The sequence below is a fragment of the Aulonocara sp. 'chitande type north' Nkhata Bay genome, linkage group LG18 (assembly GCF_057382095.1).
Source record: "Aulonocara sp. 'chitande type north' Nkhata Bay isolate Kocher_YH1m ecotype deep benthic linkage group LG18, A_spYH_male_GT1.1, whole genome shotgun sequence".
NCBI lineage: Eukaryota > Metazoa > Chordata > Actinopteri > Cichliformes > Cichlidae > Aulonocara > Aulonocara sp. 'chitande type north' Nkhata Bay.
In genome coordinates, this window is record NC_141361.1 from 26,733,972 (window position 1) to 26,755,878 (window position 21,907).

Consider the following 21,907-nt stretch of genomic DNA (forward strand, 5'->3'; position numbering starts at 1 on the left):
GTCAGAATAACACAGCAGTGGCATGACTGGTGTGACATATTCTTCTATTACTGGATGTCAGATGGTTTGCTGATGACAACCACTGAGGTGTGAAACATGCACCACTATACAACTCTGTGATCACATTTATGCATTCAAAATTTGATTTGGGCATGTTTTGCAGCTCCAGGTCTCTGGTCTTGAATCAACAGGGAGATGAGACTGACTTCACAAGGAAATACAAAAGGGCGAAAAACAGGGAAGAGACGAAGGAAACAGGAAGGGAAATAAGTAGATAAGGAAAACATACATGCAAAAGGACTAAATACGAAAGGAAGTGACATGAGAGAAAGAGGAACAGAAAGGGAGGAAAAACTAAACCAACTGGAAACCAAGAACAAGACTATGTTCACAGAATAGTACAAAAATAAGAAACACATTAAGACTAGGCAATGCAGGAATCTCATAATATTCAAATAACTAAATCGGTAAGTCCCAAAACGCAGCAAGATCAGAAAACAGACCCCGGAGCATGACAGGGATGCACTTAGTTATTCAGAGGACTGCACAGAATCCTGTGAAAACATGATTGTAGCATGTTTACATCATTTTAGCCATTACAATCTATTTAACAGGCATTACATTTGAAAGCAGAAATATTGGTTTGCTGGTGGAGGAAACGTCAGAGCAGAGCAACACATTCATATGGACACAGTGAAAGTACACAATAGGTTTCATGAAAATACATTTACTAACAAAAACTACAACATTGACTCTTAAAGAGAACATGAAATGCTAGACACACACAAGCTAATATACACCACTGAGCCCTGCTCTCAAATACTGACATAGATGTAACACTGGATTTAAGAAATCGAGGCTCAAAGTTCAAGTTTGAAAAACATGTTTAGCGCCATCTTCTGTCAGTACGGTACGTAACGTCATGCGGTTGGCCTGTTGCAGCTAATAGACTTACATTAGCTTATGTTAGCTAACTAGAGACAGAATCGCTGACTCAGAGGAAAATAACAACACTAAAACTAAAAATCAAAATGCTGTTTGTAAAGCACTTTATAAATGAGGATTGTGTAGAGGAGAGCCTGTTTGAGTCTATTAGTTTGAGTACTGACAGAAGACAGCCAAACTTTAACTTCTAGCTCTGATTTCTTAAATCCAGCTTCACAGACAGTCTAACATCTATGTCAGTTTTTGAGAGCAGGGCTCAATGGTGTATATTAGCTGTTATATGTGTAGCATTTCATGTCCCCTTTAACTAACTTAGCTATCTCTAACTAATTAGCTCCTCTTTTTTTCTTTAACTTTTTCTTTAAGTTCAACTAGCCGTCAGTATGATAAAATGTAGATGTAAAGGTTCCTTTAACAGAGAATAATAAAAAAACAGCTTGCATTTGTTTATCAGGGAATGATTGTATGAACAGTTAATACGCTGTAAATAAGAGACCTGAAAGACCAGACATATCAAACACAAACCGGTACAGACAAGTTTAAAGTTGAACTTGTGACTGAAACTAGGACATGATGCACGTTATCTGCGTGTGGTCTGCCTGACCAGAGTGTGCTTTTGTGACCAGGAAGTAGCTGACAGAGAGAAAGCAGCTAACTCAGTGTGCTTTCAACAATTTGTTTAAACTAATAGACATTTATTTTAATAAAAGAACCCAAAAGAAGAGAGATTAAATGATCTTACCTACTTACATGGTTGACATGAAAATCAAGAACAGGACCACATGACTAAATATGGATGCTTTGTGGGGCAGATGATTTTTTATTAAGGTCATTACTGGGGAAGTATGTAAACAGAAGCAGAGTAGGCGAGCAAAACAGCATAACCAGGTCTGCCCTCGCCTGCGTGTTACACCATTATCTACATAAAAGCAGTTAATTCACACGTATTTAGGACACAAATGTGTACGTTGATTGCAGAATACACAAAACTGTGACTGCTTCACATATGAGTAAAACTCCATTAGTTACAGACATCACAGTCCCTGAAAGCTTTTCTGTTGTGCAAGCCACTCACAGATAATTCTGCAAATTTCTTTAACACCTGTTGTAAAAAAAGTTATATATAACCTTCTTATGGTCCAGATCTAAACATGGGGCCTTCATTTGAATGGCAGGGTCATGGTCAGCAGTGTTTAATTGTTATTGTTTTACATAGTGCAGCAGTGGAAAGTATGGAAGATGAAAAAAGTTTTACAAGTTTTTATTTGCAATTCACATCAGCGCAGTGAGATAGCGGTGGGTTATTGTTTTCTTTCGCGGTCCATTGACCTGCAGGTCAGAATAACCTGAGACATTTTGTGCCTCAAATTTGGTTTTTGTATGAGTTGGCTGATGCGAACTAGGGCAGATTTAATAGATTTAAGACTTCACCCTTACTGTTACTGAGTTTAAAAAAGCCTATCACATCAACTGTCTGTGTCTACGTTTATATTCTTTAGATTTGCAATGTTTGTGGGGATGGGGAAATATACATATATATATATATATATATATATATATATATATATATATATATATTTCTCCAGCTTCTCGTGTTCCTTATACATATATATATATATATATATATATATATATATATATATATATATATATAAGGAACACGAGAAGCTGGAGAAATACCAAGGGCTCAGAGAAGAGCTCGAGAGAATGTGGAGGGTGAAGGTAACAGTGGTCCCCGTGGTAATCGGAGCACTAGGTGCGGTGACTCCCAAGCTAGGCGAGTGGCTCCAGCAGATCCCGGGAATAACATCAGAGATCTCTGTCCGGAAGAGCGCAGTCCTGGGAACAGCTAAGATACTGCGCAGGACCCTCAAGCTCCCAGGCCTCGGGTAGAGGACCCGAGCTTGAAGGATAAACCACCTGCAGGGGCGTGCTGGGTGTTTTTTTTTTAAAATTTATATAATGTGTGTGTGTGTGTGTGCTGTCAGCATTAATCTCGTTAAAATGACGTTAACGCCATAACCGCATTAACGCGGCAAATCTCCGTTAGTGAGTTAGCACGGATCACCTGGTGCGTTGGGTTGGACGGCACTAACGCGTTAACAAGCTAACCATGCTAACGCGTTGACGCCGTGCAGCCCCACATACGGGGTGATCCGCGCTAACTCGCTAACGGAGATTTTCCGCGTTAATGCGGTTATGGCGTTAACGTCATTTTAACGAGATTAACGCTGACAGCACATACACACACACACACACACACACACACACACACACACACACACACACATATATATATATACATATATATATATATATATATATATATAAATATGTATGAATGTGTGTGTGCATATGCACAGTGTGGCCTGCTTTGGATTTAAACAAAAAATGAAAAATGAGCTGAACATATACTTCTGTCTTTTAGTCATGTTAGCAGCATGATCTTAAGGAGGCCAGTATCAGCTCAGCTCACTGTCTTTTGAATTAGCTTTAATTAAAGTCTGTAAGCCACTTCAGGTGAGTTGACTTTTGTACCGTGAGGTTCACTGTCGTCCTCCAAGCGCAGATTATTTTTAACCTTCCTGCCTTCTTGGGACCTTTTTGTGCCACTGCTATGTGTTAAATGGCTGCCATTTCCACTGTGTTCAGTGGAATATAACCAAACTTGCCACAGGATAGTTTTTACCTGTCAATGTTAATATTCCAGTGTGAATTCCTTAAATCAGCCTAAAATGGCTGAGCAGCAGAAATCCCCACACCCATCACCCTGGGGACCATTTTCTGCCCATTGACTTCCATTATAAACGCTATTTTTCAACCCCAAATTATCATCATATGATTTTATTTTTTCTTCTTTTCTTGGATGTCAATGAAGACTCAGGGCCTTGAAGTTTTAATTTTTAAATTGCAAAAAAAATGCAAAAAAAATAATGGCAGGTCAAAATGTATGTTGGTGCCAATCTTTGGTCCATCTAAAGGCCTACTTATAATGACAATCACATATTACTTCAACTGGTTTTTTGTGGAAATATTTAGTTTCGTTTTTTGGTTTTTGGGGCTTATAACACAGGGCGCTCATGTAATAACACTGGGATTTGAAGGGTTAAAACAACGAAAATATAATTAAAACTTTACATGAATATTTCAGGGAGAAGTAGTTTTACAAGGTTGGCTAATTTAAAGTGGAATAAAATATGGATATATGGTCTTTTTATGGCGTGGCTGAGAATGGTCCCTAGGGTGATGGGTGTGAGTTTTTTAAAGGATGGCAGGAGGGCTATGCATCACGTTTGGTAAAAGCAAATTTTTGCACCTGGCAGAATGTTTCCTCTGTGGAACGTGTTTACATGTCATTAAAATAGATGTAAAACAAAGCCTTCTTTGTTGAACTGGTTGAGCAAGATCTGTCACATGCTGAAAGCATGATCGCTTCCATCTAATGACACATATGGTGGCTAAGAGTTTCATTGGTGACTTTTAGTCTTAGTTGCTGAGTAGTATTCTTAATGGGTAGTAGATAGTCATCAATAACGCATTGGTGATTAGTATCTCAGGGTGGTTAAAAAAGCACCCTAACTCACTTTTTCTGATAGTGGCTTATAATCATATGACTGACGTATCACCGGATCATCTTGTTGCCAACACACAGACCAGTGTAAAAAGGGAAATGACTAGCAGACAGCGGTCCATCCATGTCAGCCATGACTGACTAAAGATTAAAATAATAGTTAGAAGAATTTTTCAAAAAGTTCAGATCCTTTTGAAAGTTTATTTGACAAAAACACAACATGGCATTAGTGGTGCTTAACCTTTAGTTTGTTATGTTTTACTCACCTGACAACCCAAAAGGTGTTTCAGGGTCATGACTGCTTACATATATGCCTCTCTCTCTCTCTTTCTCTCTCTCTCTCTCATTGTGTGTCTGCGCAAATTCAAAAGTACACAAGTGAGATTAAAAGAGGATGTGGTGGAGCAGTTAGGCCTAAACAGATCTTCCTAATTTCTGTAACCTTTAGCAGAGTGATACCTGATGTGTTCTCACAGATAAACTTCCTTTTTTTAAAAAAAAAGAAAAAAAGCCAAAATTTCTTTTTTAAAAAAAAGCCCCGACAAATCCAGTTTCAGTTTAAAACTTTTAGCTGCATTAACAGAAACATGCAACGGCAACATCTGGTACACTAAGGAATGAGACACTGGGTGGCGAAAGGCTGAGCGACTTGCAGGATGGTGGGACGATAACCCGTTTAAGAACATGAAAGGCCGATGACACATGAAAGGCTGATGTAAGAACAGACCGTGTGTAGGTGGAAGAATTTTGTAACAACCTGTCTGCTCACGTAGCACTCGAAATTGCTGAAACCTCACTGATGCTCGATGCATATCATGATTTTGAACTATAGTAGTAACTTTGGCAGTCTCAAAGACACCAAAGATCCTCGGCTGCACAAAAAAACGTGCAAGGCTTCTATTGGTTTAATGGCATGGCCGGCATTCTTCAGTCAGTGTAAACAATCCATAGTGCAGCTGCAACAGGCTGATACAATATAGAATGCTTTTTATATGGACAGTTTAAAATGAATAGTTCTTTGTGATGGTATCCCCTTTTCACTGGGGAAAAATGTATATTAAGGAGTTTAAAGGGATTTTTTTAAAAACCCTGCTGGCTCAGCAAAACATGATTACTAAACTTGCTACTTTAATTAAAATAATTGTCAAAAAAGCAAAACAAAGGAAACAAACAAAACGATTAGGCTCTCGAGGTCCTCCTAATTTTCAGTGTGTTTGCATTGAGCTAAACTAAGCTAACGTAGTTATATGAGGCCAGCTGCTTCCTGTTTACATCCTGTGCAAAGGATTTTTTCTTAAAAACAGTTAAAAAGAATTACTTATATAACATGGAAAAGAAATGAGGCCACAGTTTCAAGATTAGGTGTCCTGGTACGTTGTGCTGTTCTACATATCATAAACCCACTGGGTAGTAAATACTATAACTGTGAGACAGTTTATGAATGACTGAGAAAAAGAAATGAATGAACTGCTGACTAAGTCACTTCCTGTATTCTTAAAAAGGTGTTTAACTAAAGCTTAAGCAGCTCTTCTTTGTGTCTCAAAAAAACCATGTAGTCACAATGTACATTTAAAACAGTTTGTTTTTATTATTTGTCACAAACCCATTTATTATTCACATTCGCAAACTGGAATACATTTTTTTTAACATATAGCTTATAATAGATTACTATCATTACAATGTATCGGCTTACTGTGTCAGCACTGATGTCACTATGTAAAAAATGTTAAATTCACAAGGCTGTGCATAATATCCACATCTAGATACATCTACTTTTTTATTGCTTTAGTGAAATAACAATAAACTTCAGATGATGTGCATGTGCAGATATCGGATTGTGCAGTTTCATTTTGTGTGGATGGCGTTGACCACACATGCTTCCTGGTGCCTCACTCAGAAAGTCCCCAGCATTCTCTTTAGAGAACTGTGGCGTTTTGGGAAAGCAGTCGTGACCTGTACACAGCATTTCCAAGCACACTGTCTGCTTCTTAGCAAACTCTTCTCACAGATTTTCACTAAAGTGCCGGCTAAGTCTTTTTAACAAGTTCAGATGAGGCCACTCCCAATTTATTTTCCAACTCTTTAGAAAAGTATGAATGTAATGGAAATAAACTGGGTTTAGTTTTGGTGTCCATCACCACCAGTCTCAGGACAAACAAGCAGACGTCACGGCTCCTCTCAGGTAGTCCAGTACTGGGCGTAGCGTCAAAGTCCAGCTTTTACACACACAAAGTCTCAGGCTCCACTTCTTTTTACATGTTCACCGATTGTGATGTGGAGTCCGTTAAAGTCCTGTAAATGTCAGACTTGAGGAAACGTGGGTAAGAGTCCCTCTCCATTAACCCGTAGACGATCTTTTGAGCGTCATCAAAACACACTGTAGAAGGCGCCTCTATGTTCTGCTGGATCCTTTCCCTCGTCTTTTGATCAATGTTGATCTGGAAGCAGAGGAAACATAATGAGGACCAATGAAGAAAAACTAAAGCAGCCAGCGCTCCTTGTTCTGTAAAGTGCCATAAATCTGTCTGGATTATCAAGAGCTACATACCTCTCTGGGAGATTCAGCTTGAATGTAGCGTTTGAAGATCTTTTTCGCCCTGGATGACATCCTGAAGGAATTTCTTATCTTCTTAAACTCCTCACAAACCACCCAAAACTCAATGTTTTCATCACTGAACTCCGACTTCAGGAATGCCTGGAATATCTTCATTCCATCTAAAGATGGTAAAAAAAAAGATCTGCAGTTAGCCATTGTTTTTCGACATTTAGTGACTAAGATGAGTCTGAGACAGTGTATTGATTAACTTACATTTGGATGAAAGAAGCCTCTCAAGTGATTGTGACCACTGAGACATATCTTCAAAACAAAGCCTGTAAACGAGGAGAATAAAGTTAGCACAGTTATCCATACATGAAGCATAAAATATGAGCAGGGTTTGCTTTTAGCTTGTAGTTGAGTTTTTTCTCACTTACCCCTCAGTTTTTGTGGCTTGGGATGATTTACGCTGCAGCCGATACTTCAGGTTTCCCCCTCTGGTTAATCAAACAGAAACGAACAAAAGTTATTTTACTTATATTCAAACAAAAACAAGACAAGATGTAATGATATTGATTGGCCAGAATAAATTTTACCTGTATTTCTCTGTCTTCTTGTTGTCAGTGTCCATGTTGATTTGCTGAAGCTCCTTTGTTGGAGATGTGACTAAACCTGGCATGGCAACAATTCTTTGCACATGTATGACTAAATGTTGGGCTCTTAGAGAGTTATGAGATCTCTAACTGCGTCTGTTTGACGAGCCCGCGCAGCGTTGCCTTTATATATCTGCAGAGACGAACGTCACATTCTGCAGCAACCACACGACAAAGAGGAAGTTGGGGAATGACGCAAACGAGCAAACAGACAGACAGCAAATAGCTACAGGTTTCTGTTCATACTGTACTCAAACGTGCATCATTACTTGTTTGGTTTAAAGTCAGTGGATGCAAATAGGCCAGTGGAAATTTCTGCAGCAGATAAGCAAATGCTTTAATCTCTATTCCACTTTGCCTCGAGAGCCAGTACCACTGTTCTAACTTTTGGAAACATTAGTGAACTAGATGCTGAGGCTATTTCAGCTCTCACAGTCAAATTTAAACATAGCATGTTCTTGCTCCTTAGCCTTGTTGGTCATTTGCATTATATGGGCCAAAAAATCCACTGAGATAACGAAAGACTGCATCTTTGCATTAGCTAAAGCAGCGGTGTCCAGTTAAATGCAGAAATTCCTCTGCTCTCTTGAAATATATATTGTATTTTTTAAAGAAGAAACACGTTCCTGCATTTGAAAATGATAACCTCTGAGTTCACTACAGTCAGAGAGTCTGGCGCTACAATTGTGCGTACACCACCATGAGCTCTAGCCTCTAATACAGGAATGTCAAACATGGACAAAGAGTGAAACTCAGCCCATTGGCTTTGCAAGTGTAAAAATGATCTTGTAGCATGGTTATGAAAATGCATGGAAAGAATAAAAAGATATGTCTAGATCTTGACAAACTGTTTCAATCATAAAAAGTAAAAGAATAGTTTTACAACACATGTGAAGGTTTGTACTTTTCTTATGTATGGTTAATAAGTCTCTGTAGATTCTCAGTCATCCAGGACATGGAAGTTCTAAGTGGGGGCTGTCCCTTTTCACACCTTGCCTCATCACATGAGGCAAGGTGTGAAAAAAGTTGGATGTAAGCCTCAACACTGAAGTTTACGGGAAGCCAACACACATACAGACCAGTAGCTAGTCTTTGACTGCCACCACCCTCTGGAATACAAACTTGGGGTTATCAGGACCCTGCAACACCGGGCAGAAAACATTACCTCTGAGCCCGAAGGAAACAAAAAGAAACACACACCTAAAGAAAACACTTACAACATGTCGTAATTTCAACTGGGCCTTCATCAAATCAGTAATGATCCACAGTAAAGGTCAGACAACAACTAGCAAGAAACAGAGTGACAAGCAGAACAATGTTGTCATCCCTTATGCATCAGGTTCATCAGAGAAACTCAGGTGAGTTTTCTCTAAGCACGACGTCTCAGTGCACTTCGGACCCAGCCACATACTCAGACAAAAACTGGTTTATCCCAAGGACAAAACTTCCAAACACAAGTTAAGGAATCCAGTCCACGCTGTGCAGTGCGTCAAGGAGTGCTCGGACCTCTACACTGGAGAAACCAAGCGGTCAGCCACTTCAACAGTACAAGACTCAGTTGAACATCTGCACCCAACTGACAAAGGTCACTCTTTTAAGGACGCCAACGTTCACATTTTGGACAGAGAAAGACAAGTAAAAGAGGCCATCTACATCCCTGTGAACGACCATTATTGAACAGAAGGAGTGGATTATGTCACCAACTGCCTGCCACCTACAGTGCAGTCATGAGCTCGCTTCCCAGGTGTCTCAACCCCAAGTCACATCTTGCATCAGGTGACCTCAACAGGTCACATGATAGAGAAGCGCGAGATCTCACAGTGGTTACACCTGAAACCTCCAGTGGTATCACCCACGCCTTTGTTCAAACCTTGGCTCATGTGATTAATAGTGAGTACCTCTTAGGGACAGCCGCCACTAGGTATTAAATACCTGTGACCCTCTACCTTTTGTTTTACAACTGAAGAAGCCTTTTGGATGAGAGCTGAAATGTCTTCACAAAAGCTTGAAGAAGTCAAGTTGCTCTCTTTTTCAAGCTCCTTAAACTACAGGTAATAAGATATCTCACATTTAATATGAATGGCTTATTAAATGTGAACTTTCCTTGTACTGCATCACATGAAAAGAAAGTTAGGTTATTGTGCAGCTCTTTTACTGATCTGCCCACTTAATATCAAATTGGGGTACATCTAAACCAGGAACCAAAGTGACTTTGACACCACGGCTCTATTTGCTAAATCTTAAATAAACATAAATTGACCTGACGCAATATCATAGTTCTGCTTTGGCTATTTGTAAATTTGTCAAAGCTAACTGAAGACCTTCGTTCTTTAGTAGCATTTGCTACTTGCTTCTATCCATCCATCCATCCATCCATCCATCCATCCATCCATCCATCCATCCATCTTCATCCGCTTTATCCGAGGCTGGGTTGCGGGGGCAGAAGCCTAAGCAAACTTGCTTCTAAATTCAGATAAAACTGAAGTTATTATACTCGCACTATACTTGCACAGAGGGGCTCGCTTGATTGATGGGGTTTCTCTCTATTATTGTGGGGTCTCTATATTACAATACAAAGCACCTTAAAGCAAGTTTTATTAAACTGAACCAAACTGAACTGAATTTGCCATTGTGGGAGTTACTTAGTAAAAGTTTATCCCCCCCTTTGGTGTTTGCAGCTGATTGTGCAATAAAATCAAACCAGCTATGTTATATGGTTTCATAAATCTCCCACATGACACCTAACCTTTCTATAAATGAGTATTTTAACACCCATATGGTGAAAAAATTCAAGATTCAATGTCAGACGATGCAAGAACAGCTGACATGCTGCCTCTTTTGTATCTACTTTAACTGCGGCTCAAACACTGCCTCATATATTATGCACCACTTTGTGGTAAATTTCTCTTGTGTCTTTTGGCAGACTTTTGTAATACGGGTTTTGTTTCTGTTTACAATCTCTTGCCGGTGGAGGCAGAGAGGAAACATGGGGGAAAGAGAGGGGGACGACAAAGGTCACATGTCGGAACCAAACCACGGACAGTGTGGGTTATGTGGTGTGATGCTTAGACCACTAAGCCCCCTCAGTGTTTCCATTTTAGACACAATTGAAGCTCAGGCACAGAAAGTATAACGCAATCTCTGTTTTAGAAACGTAAAGCTCGGGAAACATTTTGATCTAAAACCTGACATCGGTCAACATCATGGAGGAAAAACTACTAACGTCCTCGATTAGCATCCTTAATCCTTCCCCAGGCCTGTGAGCTGTGACAGTTTGGCTTTCCCCTGTCTTCCAACAAAACCTCTTAAGAGACAACAAGTCGTGAAACTGTTTCACTCTTTACTTCCTGCTTCTTTGTTGACAGGAACCTTTCATCTGTTCTCTGGAGGTCTAAAGTGTTTTTAAAATTCCAGTAACCCCTTTGTATTCATAAATTTATATACATTTCAGTTTTAGTTCCTCTCTTTTTGTGCCCCAGTTTAATCCCAGTGATGTAAGCAACAGATAACATAGATAAGCACTTCATGTGGGAGATGTAGGTCAACTTCTTCTTCTTCTCCCCCCCCCCCCCCCCCCCTTTTTAATGACTGTTAACTTTACAATGAAATACTAGTCAGTTAGGTTACACCTTTATGAGACCTTAATAACATTTTATGAACTGCTTTAACAGTTGTTTCCTGTTTTTCTTTCTTTTTCTTTGGACAATTCATGTATGTTTTAATTTCTGGAGCCACTTGGTGTGTCAAATATTAAATAGTAGTACTTTCTATTATTAGCTTATTATTATCATTAAACAGATGAGATTTTATTGTGAAATGTACAAAAAATGTATGAATGAAGATTGTCCACTTATGCTCCAGTTATGCCTCATCATATTGCATCATAGTTCTTGTAGTGTATAACTAAATCCTCAACAAGGAGAAGGCCAAACAGCTGCTAACCCTGCATCTCTGAGAAGAGTTGAGGTTTCCTTACAGCTGTCATTCACTAATTGACTCTAAAATCCTTTTTACTTGGAAACCAGTTATTAAGGGTTCTAGCTGCTCTAAAAAATGGGTCAGCGTTGCTCTCTGTCTTCCTTTTGTATCTTGTAAAATGACTCAGCAGATATAAGCGTGCTTGACAGATGAACACTGTTGGTTAGTTTCTTGGTACACCCCTTTGCTGTTTCACTTGTTTAAAAGCCACATTTAAGGGCAAAGACAAAGTGACAGTCATCAGGACCCATGGTGTTTGAACCAAGAGTGCCACTTTCAGCATCCTAGCATGACTGCAATGCTAATGCTATTCAGTATGCTACAAATATGGCTCTTGTCTGTTCCCACAGCAGTCTGTCTAGCAGTATTGAAAAACATGCCGTGCCATTGGGGCACTTTAAGTTCATTTATTTGCTCATATGACTAATGATAGCGCCAAAGAAAAGAAAAGGTTAGCATTACAAGCTAATTTTAATCTGTTGTCGTTCGTGTGTTCTTAAGACAGAAAGCTAACGTGGGAAGAAAGATAGAGTTGAATTTATTGTCTGGAAATCATCAACAAGCATCAACAAATGAATAAAATAAAAAATCACCCAGCAGTTGCTGAAGTATTTTAGTTTAGTACTGATGTAGCAGCCTGGCTTATAGCAAAAAGCCTCTCTCAGCTGCTTTACTGTACCTGGTAGTCTGCTATTGGAGATTTTTAACGATAACTTTTCATTTGTTTTCATCATCTGCTTTTGATTTCAGCGTCATACTACTCTTTCACCTCACTCACTTGTAATGTTTTCCTGTAAAGTTTCAGTAAATCTACGCTCTCAGCTAAAAGAATGAATCCTAATGTCTTTATGGCAGCCATAATGACATTAGGCTGACATTAGATGTTCGCACGATTTCACAAGATTCCCTCTGTTGTGAAATCAACTGAAAGCCGCTGGCTGCTGAAGAGTTAACAAATGTTAAGAACATGTTAAGAATGCATGGAGGGGAAAAGAGCAACTAACAACAGTCTTGTCTGTGAAAAAAAAAAGGAGCTGTACATAACCTCATTCATGTGTAGCGGTAAATGTAATCAGTTTCTCCTGAGGTATACAGTGCTTTGTCTGTACTTTTCTTGTGAGTGACAGGAAACACTTTCTGTCAAAATGCAGATGTGCCTGTGGTGACATTACTGTTATTGTTATCTCATTTTCTTTACCGGTCGCAACACCCATCCGTGAATTTCCTCCAAATGTTGTGACTGTGAGAACCCAAACCTTCTTCAGAACCTTTCGTTTTTGTCTTTATCACTTCCTGCGCTCAGTATCCTGCAGTTTTTGCTCGGCTACACATTTCTTCATGAATGCGTGTGTAGAGCAAACACCCTGTTTTTCAAACGCAGTGAACTTAGTCTTCCTCCCACAAAGAGGTGAAAGCCACCAGCGTTGTCTCAAAGAAGAGGAAGTTGCGGCAATATGTCTGCACAAAACAGAACGCTGTCTTTCAAACATCTGAAACAGCTCTTAAAATAAATCCCCCCGCCAGCCCTCACACTCAGTACCACCAACAGAAACTGAAAAAAAAATGTCCATCCACCACTGAGTAGTCACACGGAGAAACCATGCTGCGCCCACATCCACTTTCCAAACAAAAAAAGGGACATCAGTGAAAAAGTGGTATTTTGTACTTGACATTCATTATGTTGATTCATATTACCTTCATATGAACATTTTCTCTTTTTTATCTTGTTTTTGTGGACCTGAACATTATGTCTAAATACAAAGTAATAGAGAGCCTGTTTTTTAGTGTGCTCTCTTCCATTTGCATTATTTTTGCATAGACTATTATATGAGCTAGTAAAGTTCACCCTGTCCCTGCCAGAAATAAACAAACGCAGAGGAGAACTGTGTCATACTTTCTAAAAACTGTACTGCCTCACAACATTTTGAAGGGATATAAAATACTTTTTAGGGATAACATGAAACTAACTTAGTTGTGACTGAAAGTGCACACCCACAAGCCCGCGTCTGATGAGGCAAATGTAGATTCAGACTCCTGATTCATGCAGTTCCTCTTCACGTAAACGCTCTGACTTCTTAAAACTGCCGAGCAGATGACACACAAACTTTAGTGGAAGTCTCAAGTATTTCATTGTCCCCAGGCTGTGCTTCTTGTTTAATGAAGGATGTAAAGAACTCTGTTGCCATCTGCTGTTTGTGTGACAAATGACCACATTACAGTAACCCAGGTGATTTGCATTGCATACAAAAAGACCACACCCGGATGTCAGGTTTTGTTTTTTGATATTTCAAGAAGTGCATGCAAAGCAGACAAGAAAACGTTCCATAGAACACAAAACTGAGGCAGAAATGTAACAATATTTATTCGCATAAGAAAGTGGAAGTTCTCAGAGCGTAAGACAGTTTATATTTGCACGAAGTGTTATATAAAGCGTTGATAATACTTTACAATAAAGGAATTATCTTCATTATTAACTGTATGTGGGAGGGGAGAAAACAAAAGAAAAGACTTATAGGCACTTTTTTTTTTTTACTTAATTAAGGGATAAAGTATAATACAAGCTGTAAATTCAACTTAAGCTACTAAATCACACAGACTAAGAAAACCCCCCACCTCCACTAGACTAAGGATCTGGATTGTATAGGATAAACCTGTTATCCACGCTGAAATCAAAGAGTGCTACAGCAGATCAGAATTGAGCTGAAGACATCATGAGCCTCGGCCTGAGAGGCTGTCATTTTTAATACAGTCACCTTGAATCGTTTCTCCTCAGGAGTCCCTGATAGATGTCAGATTTTAGGAACCGCGGGTAGCAATCCCTGGCCAACAGACTGTAAATGTGCTTCTGAGCTGTATCAAACGAAGTCAGGGTCGGCTTGGAGATGTTATTTGTAATGCTTTCTCTTGTACTGCAGTCTATGTTGATCTGGAATCAAGCAATGTCATACAAAAACTACATTACAGCTGTTCCTTCCATCATCACCTGCTGTCTGTCTGCACAGAAATCTGCTTACATTTCTGCAATTTTACCACCATGAAATGCACAGTTTTATTGCAGATGCTATGCGACTATAGATCTACTAACTGCTAAAAAATTAATATGAAAATTTAATTCCAGCAAAATCCTGTTTTATATGCTCAGATTATTTACCTGTCTTGGTGCTTCTGTTTGGACAAACTCAGAGTAGATCCGGTTGGCGGAGGAGATCATCTCTGGGACTGTCTTAATCTTTTTGTACTCCTCGCAGTCGAGCCAAAACAGTATATTCTCCTCGCTGTACTCTGACTTCAGGAACTCCCGGAAAGCTATCTGCCCGGCTAAAAGTCACAGACCAGAGTAAGCGAGTGGAAACCATGCACATGCAAGCAAATATATATCATACAGAATCAGAAGAGACTCTCACCTTTACAGCTGAGGACTTTGTCCACAGACTCACTCCAAGTCTCAACATCCCCAAGTGGATCCGTGGGAAAGCAACAGAATCTACCCTTGAAAAGAGCATTAAGATCTATCACTAGCCCAAATGTCTGTGACTCCCCACATTACAACACCCCGCCTGCAAACCGTACCTGCAAAGGGTCTTTTTAAGATATCTCAAAGATTTGTTAAATGCATCAAGCACCTGAGAGCAACCTCCTATCAATACAAGACCCCTTCAGAAATAGACACAGTCCAAAGTTAGACTTGCAGTGAATGGAAAGCCTTTTGGCATTTTCCACATGGCTGCTGTAAGTTGTTTCCTGCTGAAAATGGTAAAGGCCGAATAATCAAATATGCAGTAACTCACTTTATCGCCATCTCCTCGTCCTCTACAAAGGGAGACAGAGATAAGATCCTGCCAGACTGAAGATGGGGTTGTGATTGTTTGGAAATGAGAGAGTCGAGTGAGTGAACAAATCTAAATGACCCACACCCAGCACGAGTGGAATATATGGAAATCTGTATGCAAAGTGTTATTGTTGGGAGAGACAGGGCATCCGTCCATGTCTGCGGTACCTTGAGGAAGAGAGAGCTTGACTGTGATTTCAATTCTACTAACTGTTGACCAACATTAACCTAGACATGGGAGATACTTGCATCACACCAAGGCTGAATAAATAAATAATTCCAGCACATGAATTTCTTACAGTCATTTATTTGCTGCTTAGTAAGAACTGCAATCAAGTTGTTTTTCTTTTCTTTTCTTTTCTTTACAAAAAAAAACAAAAAAACAAAAATGAGCCTAATTAAGAATATAGGATACAGGGCCTGCTGTGGCAAAGCACAACATGCGAGATTTAGAATATGATTTAACTAAACTAATGATCGGTGATCAGGAAGCTCTGGAAGATCCTGGCCATATGCAAATATCCATAAACAAATCTGCTGTTATGGAGAAGCCTCGTCATCCTTCCATTTGCAAATTAGCAGTGTTATGTGACAATAGCACAAGTCAGCTCTGATTTATTGGTATGCCTTCAAGTGTTGTGATAGAAATGTTTTATGTTCTTAGATTAGTCTACCGCAAGAGCCAATCTGTGCTGACAGAAAATTAAAGTCTCAATCTAAATGCTAATGCTAGCCTGGAATGCCAACAGTGGGAACGCTAACATGCTGGTGTTGGGCAGATGCTGTGTAACCATTACTATATTGTGTTGTGCAAAAGTCTTGAGCTACCCCTCATTTCTTCATATTATGCTTCCAAGAAGCCAGAGTCCCGCGTGATTTTCCCAATGCAGTCCGAGAAATACATTTCCAGGCTTTATGATGGGCCTTTTAAATTTTTCTTTGGATATTTCAATTCACTCCTTTTACCTGATAATTTTCAGAGGATTTTTTTCATTGTTTGTTTGTTTTTTGTTTTTTTTTACAGTACATAACACTGACTTATGAATCATTCAACCATGAAAGAGGTACTTAACATATTACATAACATAACTTATCATATTTAGCAAAGAGCCAAAATACACAGTTTGTTTTCATTACTTTCTGTGAAAAAATGCCAAAGATAACACAGTTTACAGCAATAAAATAGTATTTTTGCAATAAAAAAATGATTCCCAAAGAGCTATTAACCAAAAAGTGGCCTATCTGAGCATGGTGTGCAGTGTTTACTTAAAAATCTGAGGAAAATGGACAAGTAGAGGACAAAAGAAGAGGTGGCAGATGAAAAGTATCTGAGAGCTGTGTCCTTAAGAAATAGGAAAACAATCCAATAAAGACCTGACAAAGGACCCAAGAGAGTCATCTGGCCTTTCAGTTGATTCATTTGCTGTTCACTCAAACCTCATCAGAAAGGTCTAAGTGTAAGGGTGGCTGTCAAGAAGCCATTTTTAACGATCACACAAGACCTGCACTGAAAATTTAGTGGTAAATCCAAAACTGAAAATTTTGGTTAAACTGTCATCATTGGTGACAGAGGAGGTCAGGAGAGAGATACAATGGTGGTAAATGGCCTGTATTTGTATAGCGCTTTACTAGTCCCTAAAGACCCCAAAGCGCTTTACACATCCAGTCATCCACCCATTCACACACACATTCACACACAGGTGACAGCAAGCTACATTGTAGCCACAGCCACCCTGGGGCGCACTGACAGAGGCGAGGCTGCTGGACACTGGCGCCGCCGGGCCCTCTGACCACCACCAGTAGGCAACGGGTAAAGTGTCTTGCCCAAGGACACAACGACCGAGACTGTCCGAGCTGGGGCTCGAACTGGCAACCTTCTGATTACAAGGCGAACTCCCAACTCTTGGGGATGTCTACAGCCATCTGTAAAATGTGGCAGAGGTTGTCTCATGGTTTAGGGCTGCATTTTAGCCAGGAGTGCTGGAGAGCTTGTCAAAATTGAAATTATTAACACAAAAATAGCATCTGGAAAGCAACTGATTGAAAAGCTTCATTTGTCAGCATGACAATGACATGACAAACACAGTATATGCAGAAAAAGCATAACAGGATAGAAAAACAGTGGAACACTAACAGTCATGGATTGGCCTCCCCAGAGCCCGAACCTCAATATTATTGAAGCAATGTGGGATCACATTAACAGGGAAGAATACAAAAGACAGTGTTAAGGTTCAAATATTGAGGAAGGAGAGTACAAACAACCATTGGTCCAGAAGATCTTGGTCAAACAATTGATTTTAATGAATACACACGTGGGAAGACCACTCTGTACGCAGACAGGAATTAATCTTCGACTTAATCAAAGCATACACAGATTTTTATAGCATCAGGGTTTGAATTAATGACGCCCCTTCATACGTCACCGACAGAATATATACATACGTCAAATCAAAACCACAATGACTTTTAACACGGTTTAAAAGAACGTTGTCTTCTATCTCATCTGGAACACGAGCCCCACATCCTGCCAACATCCAAAGAAGAGGCTGTGTTGAAGAATAAAGACGGCTATACAAAATATTGACTTACACACTGCAAACAGTGTCGTATTTTAGACACATTTTTGGGGGGATGTAGCTAATTTGGTCAACCGTGTGTGCAAGTTTGCATTGACGTTTCTAGCTCTAAAACTTGGAGAAGTCTTAAAAAACAACCAATTAACAAATCGGGGGCAAACAATTCTAATTAGTTTTTCACCCTCACACATTAACAGTGTGATAAACTACCCCAAGAGGTTTGTTTTCACATTGGGTCCATTACATACTTTTCGTCTTTCACAAATAGAATGTTTAAGCTTTTCATTTAATATCTACTTTGTTGTTTGAGGGAGAATGTTTTTCATATTTTACATTTCCATGATGCATCTCACTTAATGTAAATAATAGCATTTGGCAGCTGTATGAATGTATTTTGCTGTGTGTTCAAACCCATCAACCCCAGGGCGGTCATTCTCACTTTCTAATGCACCAAAGAACAGCATGACGGACCAGGAGCTATATATGGAGGAGTCCTCTTCTCATTTGACTTTGTTGCTTGCATACAAGTCATACATATAGATGTCATCATAAGTATTTCTAGAATGCTTTAGCCTGCTGACCTTGTTGACCACTGGCTCAAATGTGATGGGCCGAAACAAACCAAGAATGTAAATGACAAGGTGATCACACAGGTGATGGAAAACACCCAGGCTGCCCTTATTTGCATGTGTGTAGACACACCAGGTTGAGGAATTTGTTTTTCAAAAGAGCCCATGGCCTGAAAGACGTGTGGACTATACTGAGGTGTGCTCTCATTGCGCATTCACTGCATCCAGGATGTTTTTTCTAGTTCTGAAAAGTTAAGAGAATCCAAGAATAAAAGGGCTCAACGCAAGCCTAAAAAGGCTCTTTTAGTAAAAGAGAACGCATTTGTTACAATATGCTAAAAAAACACCCTCTTGTGTTGATGAGATTTTTTAAAAAGTTGGCCACTTGTGCTGAAAAGCCATTTCAATTGCCGTGAGCTACAGTGATTTAGTTACTGATAAATAATTACCAGACACAGAAAGGATAAAAAAAAAAAAGGTCCAAAATGCGGCCAGAAATAATGCTGTGGAGAAGTCTTCAAATGTTTTTCTTTTTTATTACAAAGAACAATTCCTTTGTTGAAATTGTATTTTATTAATTAAGTCAAAAAGCAAAATGTGAGATGTTTTAAAACTCCTTACATGCTGCAAAGAAAACATATCAAAGAAGGAAGGAGCGAAGCAAGGAAACAGTTAAAAAAAAGGCTGACGTATTACATTGCAGTATTTACATGTAACTAAGGAAGTAAGTAAATTATATTCATTGAGCATTTTCCAAGACATAAATCACAAAATGCTGTATGTCAGAAAAAAAACACCAGGACATCAAAAGGAAAAAAAAACAACAACTGAAATAAGACAGAAACAAAGTAAAAAGCTACAAAAATGCTGGTTTAACAAGACAAGTTTTCACATTCACGAGTCCTTAGAGCTGCGAAGACTTCATTACTTTAGCTTTTAGTCTGGATTTTGAGATGATAACAAGCACAGGCTGCAAGACCCTAACCCTGTGAAGCAGGCAGGTGATTACCATACAGAGCCCCGAAGGTGAAAACCAGGATTTTAAATTGGAATATTCATATGTTATAAGTATGGACCACACAAAAATTGCAATTATATTTAACAAAACAAATCTTTTTTCAAAACAGAGATACAGATACTAGAACAGATGGAGGAAAACATGCAAACTGAAGCAATGGGACGAAGAGTTAGATTGGTACCATCCTTTAGGAAAACAGGTACATTTCATCCTGAGCCAGTGGAACTGTGGACTATTCATTTCTGCAGTAAAACTCTTTGAGAAATGGTATCCATTAAAACATGAAAAGTCTTTTTAAATTGAAGTTTATATTTGAAAAGGAAAATGCAGTGGTACAATAGAGAAGTTCTCTGTCTAATTTTTACATAAATAACTTAATAAAATAAAGACATTTTTCCACTCCGTGTTAGAATATAACCATAATCACTAAAATATCATAAAACAAAACATAATAAAATCTAAATCCAAAGTTATAAATCTAATATATCACCATGTAAATACAAAGGTGCTGTTTGACAGCAGCATTAACCCAGAGGATAGATGACTGAATAAAAGGCATCGACGGGAAAGAAATTCAATGTGCCCTATGTTATTGTTAAGATATTAATAGGTACTAATGGGTAGTTCATCAATAATGCAATACTGACTAGCTCATCAGCTCGCCGTTTTATTAAGCACACCTATTCAGCTGCTCGTTAACATAGACTTAAAAGGTGATGCTAGGCTGGTGTGAATGCTTCGGGAACTGTTAATTTACTGAGATTTTCCTACTTAACCATCTCTAGGGTTTATAGAAAATGAGAAAATAGCCAGTGTGGAGTAGTTCTTTCTGTGAAAATGACTTGCTGATGTCAGATGTCAGAGGAGAATGACCAGACTGCTTCGAGCTGATAGAAAGGCAACATTAATCCCAGTGACCACTGGCTACAATGAAGATATGCAGAAGAGCAGATGGACTACAGCAGCAAAAGACCGCAACAGGTACCACTGCTGTCAACTAAGAACAGGAAACAGAGGCTATAGTTTGGATAGATGGACAACAGGAGACTGGAAAACTGTTGCTGGTCCAGTGAGTCTTTCATTCAGATGGTAGGATCAGAATTTAACATAAATTACATGAGAGCATGGATCCATCCTGCTTTGTATCAGCGGTTGAGGGTGATGAAGGAGATCTTAGCACACTCTGGGTCCCTTAGTACCATCTGAGCATCTTTTAAACATCACAGAGTACCATTGCTGACCACATCCATCACCTTGTTGAATCTCCGTCACAAAGAAGTAAGCCAGTTCCAAAAGCAAAAGGGGGCCTGACCCACCAGTAGTAATGTGTACCTAATAAATTGGCCTAGAATGTATGCAGCGTCTCACTACTCCCACAGCAAGTAGAGATGCAGTTTTTTCACCATACACATGGGGGCACTCTAGTTGTCCTATCTTTACATTTGTGTCAACCATCCTGTATAATTACTGACGGCTCTGATTCAGCCTGTCTCCCTTTGTTGTGCGCTCCGCTTGCTTTATTCATTTGAACTCGAACGGGGGGTTTGTCTGTTCTCCTCAAGACTGTGGGGTAGAGATTGGTGCAGAGCGAAGATGCGATCAGCACTTGATTTAAATTAGATTTCGAACTCTTGAAGGTGATGACTTTTGACTTACATGATATTAAAAGACAGCAGCAGGCTTTCTGCCTTTCTTTCTTGCTCATGTACCTTCAAATGTAACTGTTCTATAAACAACAGTAAAAATCTTGACAGAGCATCGACTTGTCCTTGGTGAAACATGTTATGTATTTTTCTTTTATTAATTGTTAAATGTTACATTCCCACTTATACGTACAGTTGCTACTTATTTCAGCCTGCTCCTATAGATCTTATGCAACTGACATGTTTTTTGACAACGTGTGTTTCAATGTTTCATTTTGCCTTCAGTCTGACATTATTCCTAAAAACGATTTAGGCTACTTCCTCCAGAAACCTGCCCCCAGTCCACTGATAAACATGGAGCCACTTTAAGAATCAGCAGTGCTGATTTTTCCCAGCATAAATGGGTGCCTCGCTGCTTCTGTTACTTCAGTGGAGGTTTAATACAAAATACAAACTCTCACCTCAAGATTTTTAAACTCGACATGGCCCTCTGTTTGCAGTGAAATATACTGAAGTGTGTCAATATCTTTGCAGGTCAACCACATCAAGTGCAAATGGATTTCTAACGGGGGAAGATTTCGCAACTCAA

The 21,907-nt window shown here is 39.2% G+C and overlaps 2 protein-coding genes across 2 annotated transcripts; both read right to left on the bottom strand.

Moving 5' to 3' along the window:
• Nucleotides 1-6,086: 6,086 nt before the first annotated feature.
• LOC147308776 (regulator of G protein signaling 13-like) lies at nucleotides 6,087-7,792 on the bottom strand. The gene is made up of 5 exons (XM_086271199.1): nucleotides 7,649-7,792; nucleotides 7,490-7,549; nucleotides 7,326-7,387; nucleotides 7,065-7,231; nucleotides 6,087-6,954 (listed from the first exon to the last, which is right to left on the bottom strand). The coding sequence occupies exons 1-5, from the start codon at nucleotides 7,729-7,731 to the stop codon at nucleotides 6,769-6,771; spliced, it is 558 nt and encodes a 185-aa protein (XP_086127325.1). The 5' UTR covers nucleotides 7,732-7,792; the 3' UTR covers nucleotides 6,087-6,768.
• Nucleotides 7,793-14,021: 6,229 nt separating this feature from the next.
• On the bottom strand, nucleotides 14,022-15,568 carry rgs1 (regulator of G protein signaling 1). Its single transcript, XM_086271991.1, has 4 exons — nucleotides 15,472-15,568; nucleotides 15,088-15,167; nucleotides 14,835-15,001; nucleotides 14,022-14,609 (listed from the first exon to the last, which is right to left on the bottom strand). Exons 1-4 carry the CDS (start codon nucleotides 15,480-15,482, stop codon nucleotides 14,433-14,435), a joined length of 435 nt encoding a protein of 144 aa, XP_086128117.1. The 5' UTR covers nucleotides 15,483-15,568; the 3' UTR covers nucleotides 14,022-14,432.
• Nucleotides 15,569-21,907: the final 6,339 nt, after the last annotated feature.

What these genes read in the sequence shown, in the direction of transcription:
- LOC147308776 (XM_086271199.1), bottom strand. Translation starts at nt 7,731, where the DNA reads ATGCCAGGTTTAGTCACATCTCCAACAAAGGAGCTTCAGCAAATCAAC. An exon ending in GAGGCTTCTTTCATCCAAAT is followed by an intron (nt 7,232 to 7,325) that starts GTAAGTTAATCA and finishes TACCATCTTTAG; the next exon opens with ATGGAATGAAGATATTCCAG. An exon ending in AAGCTGAATCTCCCAGAGAG is followed by an intron (nt 6,955 to 7,064) that starts GTATGTAGCTCT and finishes CTCTGCTTCCAG; the next exon opens with ATCAACATTGATCAAAAGAC.
- rgs1 (XM_086271991.1), bottom strand. An exon ending in CAAAGTCCTCAGCTGTAAAG is followed by an intron (nt 15,002 to 15,087) that starts GTGAGAGTCTCT and finishes TGTGACTTTTAG; the next exon opens with CCGGGCAGATAGCTTTCCGG. An exon ending in AAACAGAAGCACCAAGACAG is followed by an intron (nt 14,610 to 14,834) that starts GTAAATAATCTG and finishes GCTTGATTCCAG; the next exon opens with ATCAACATAGACTGCAGTAC.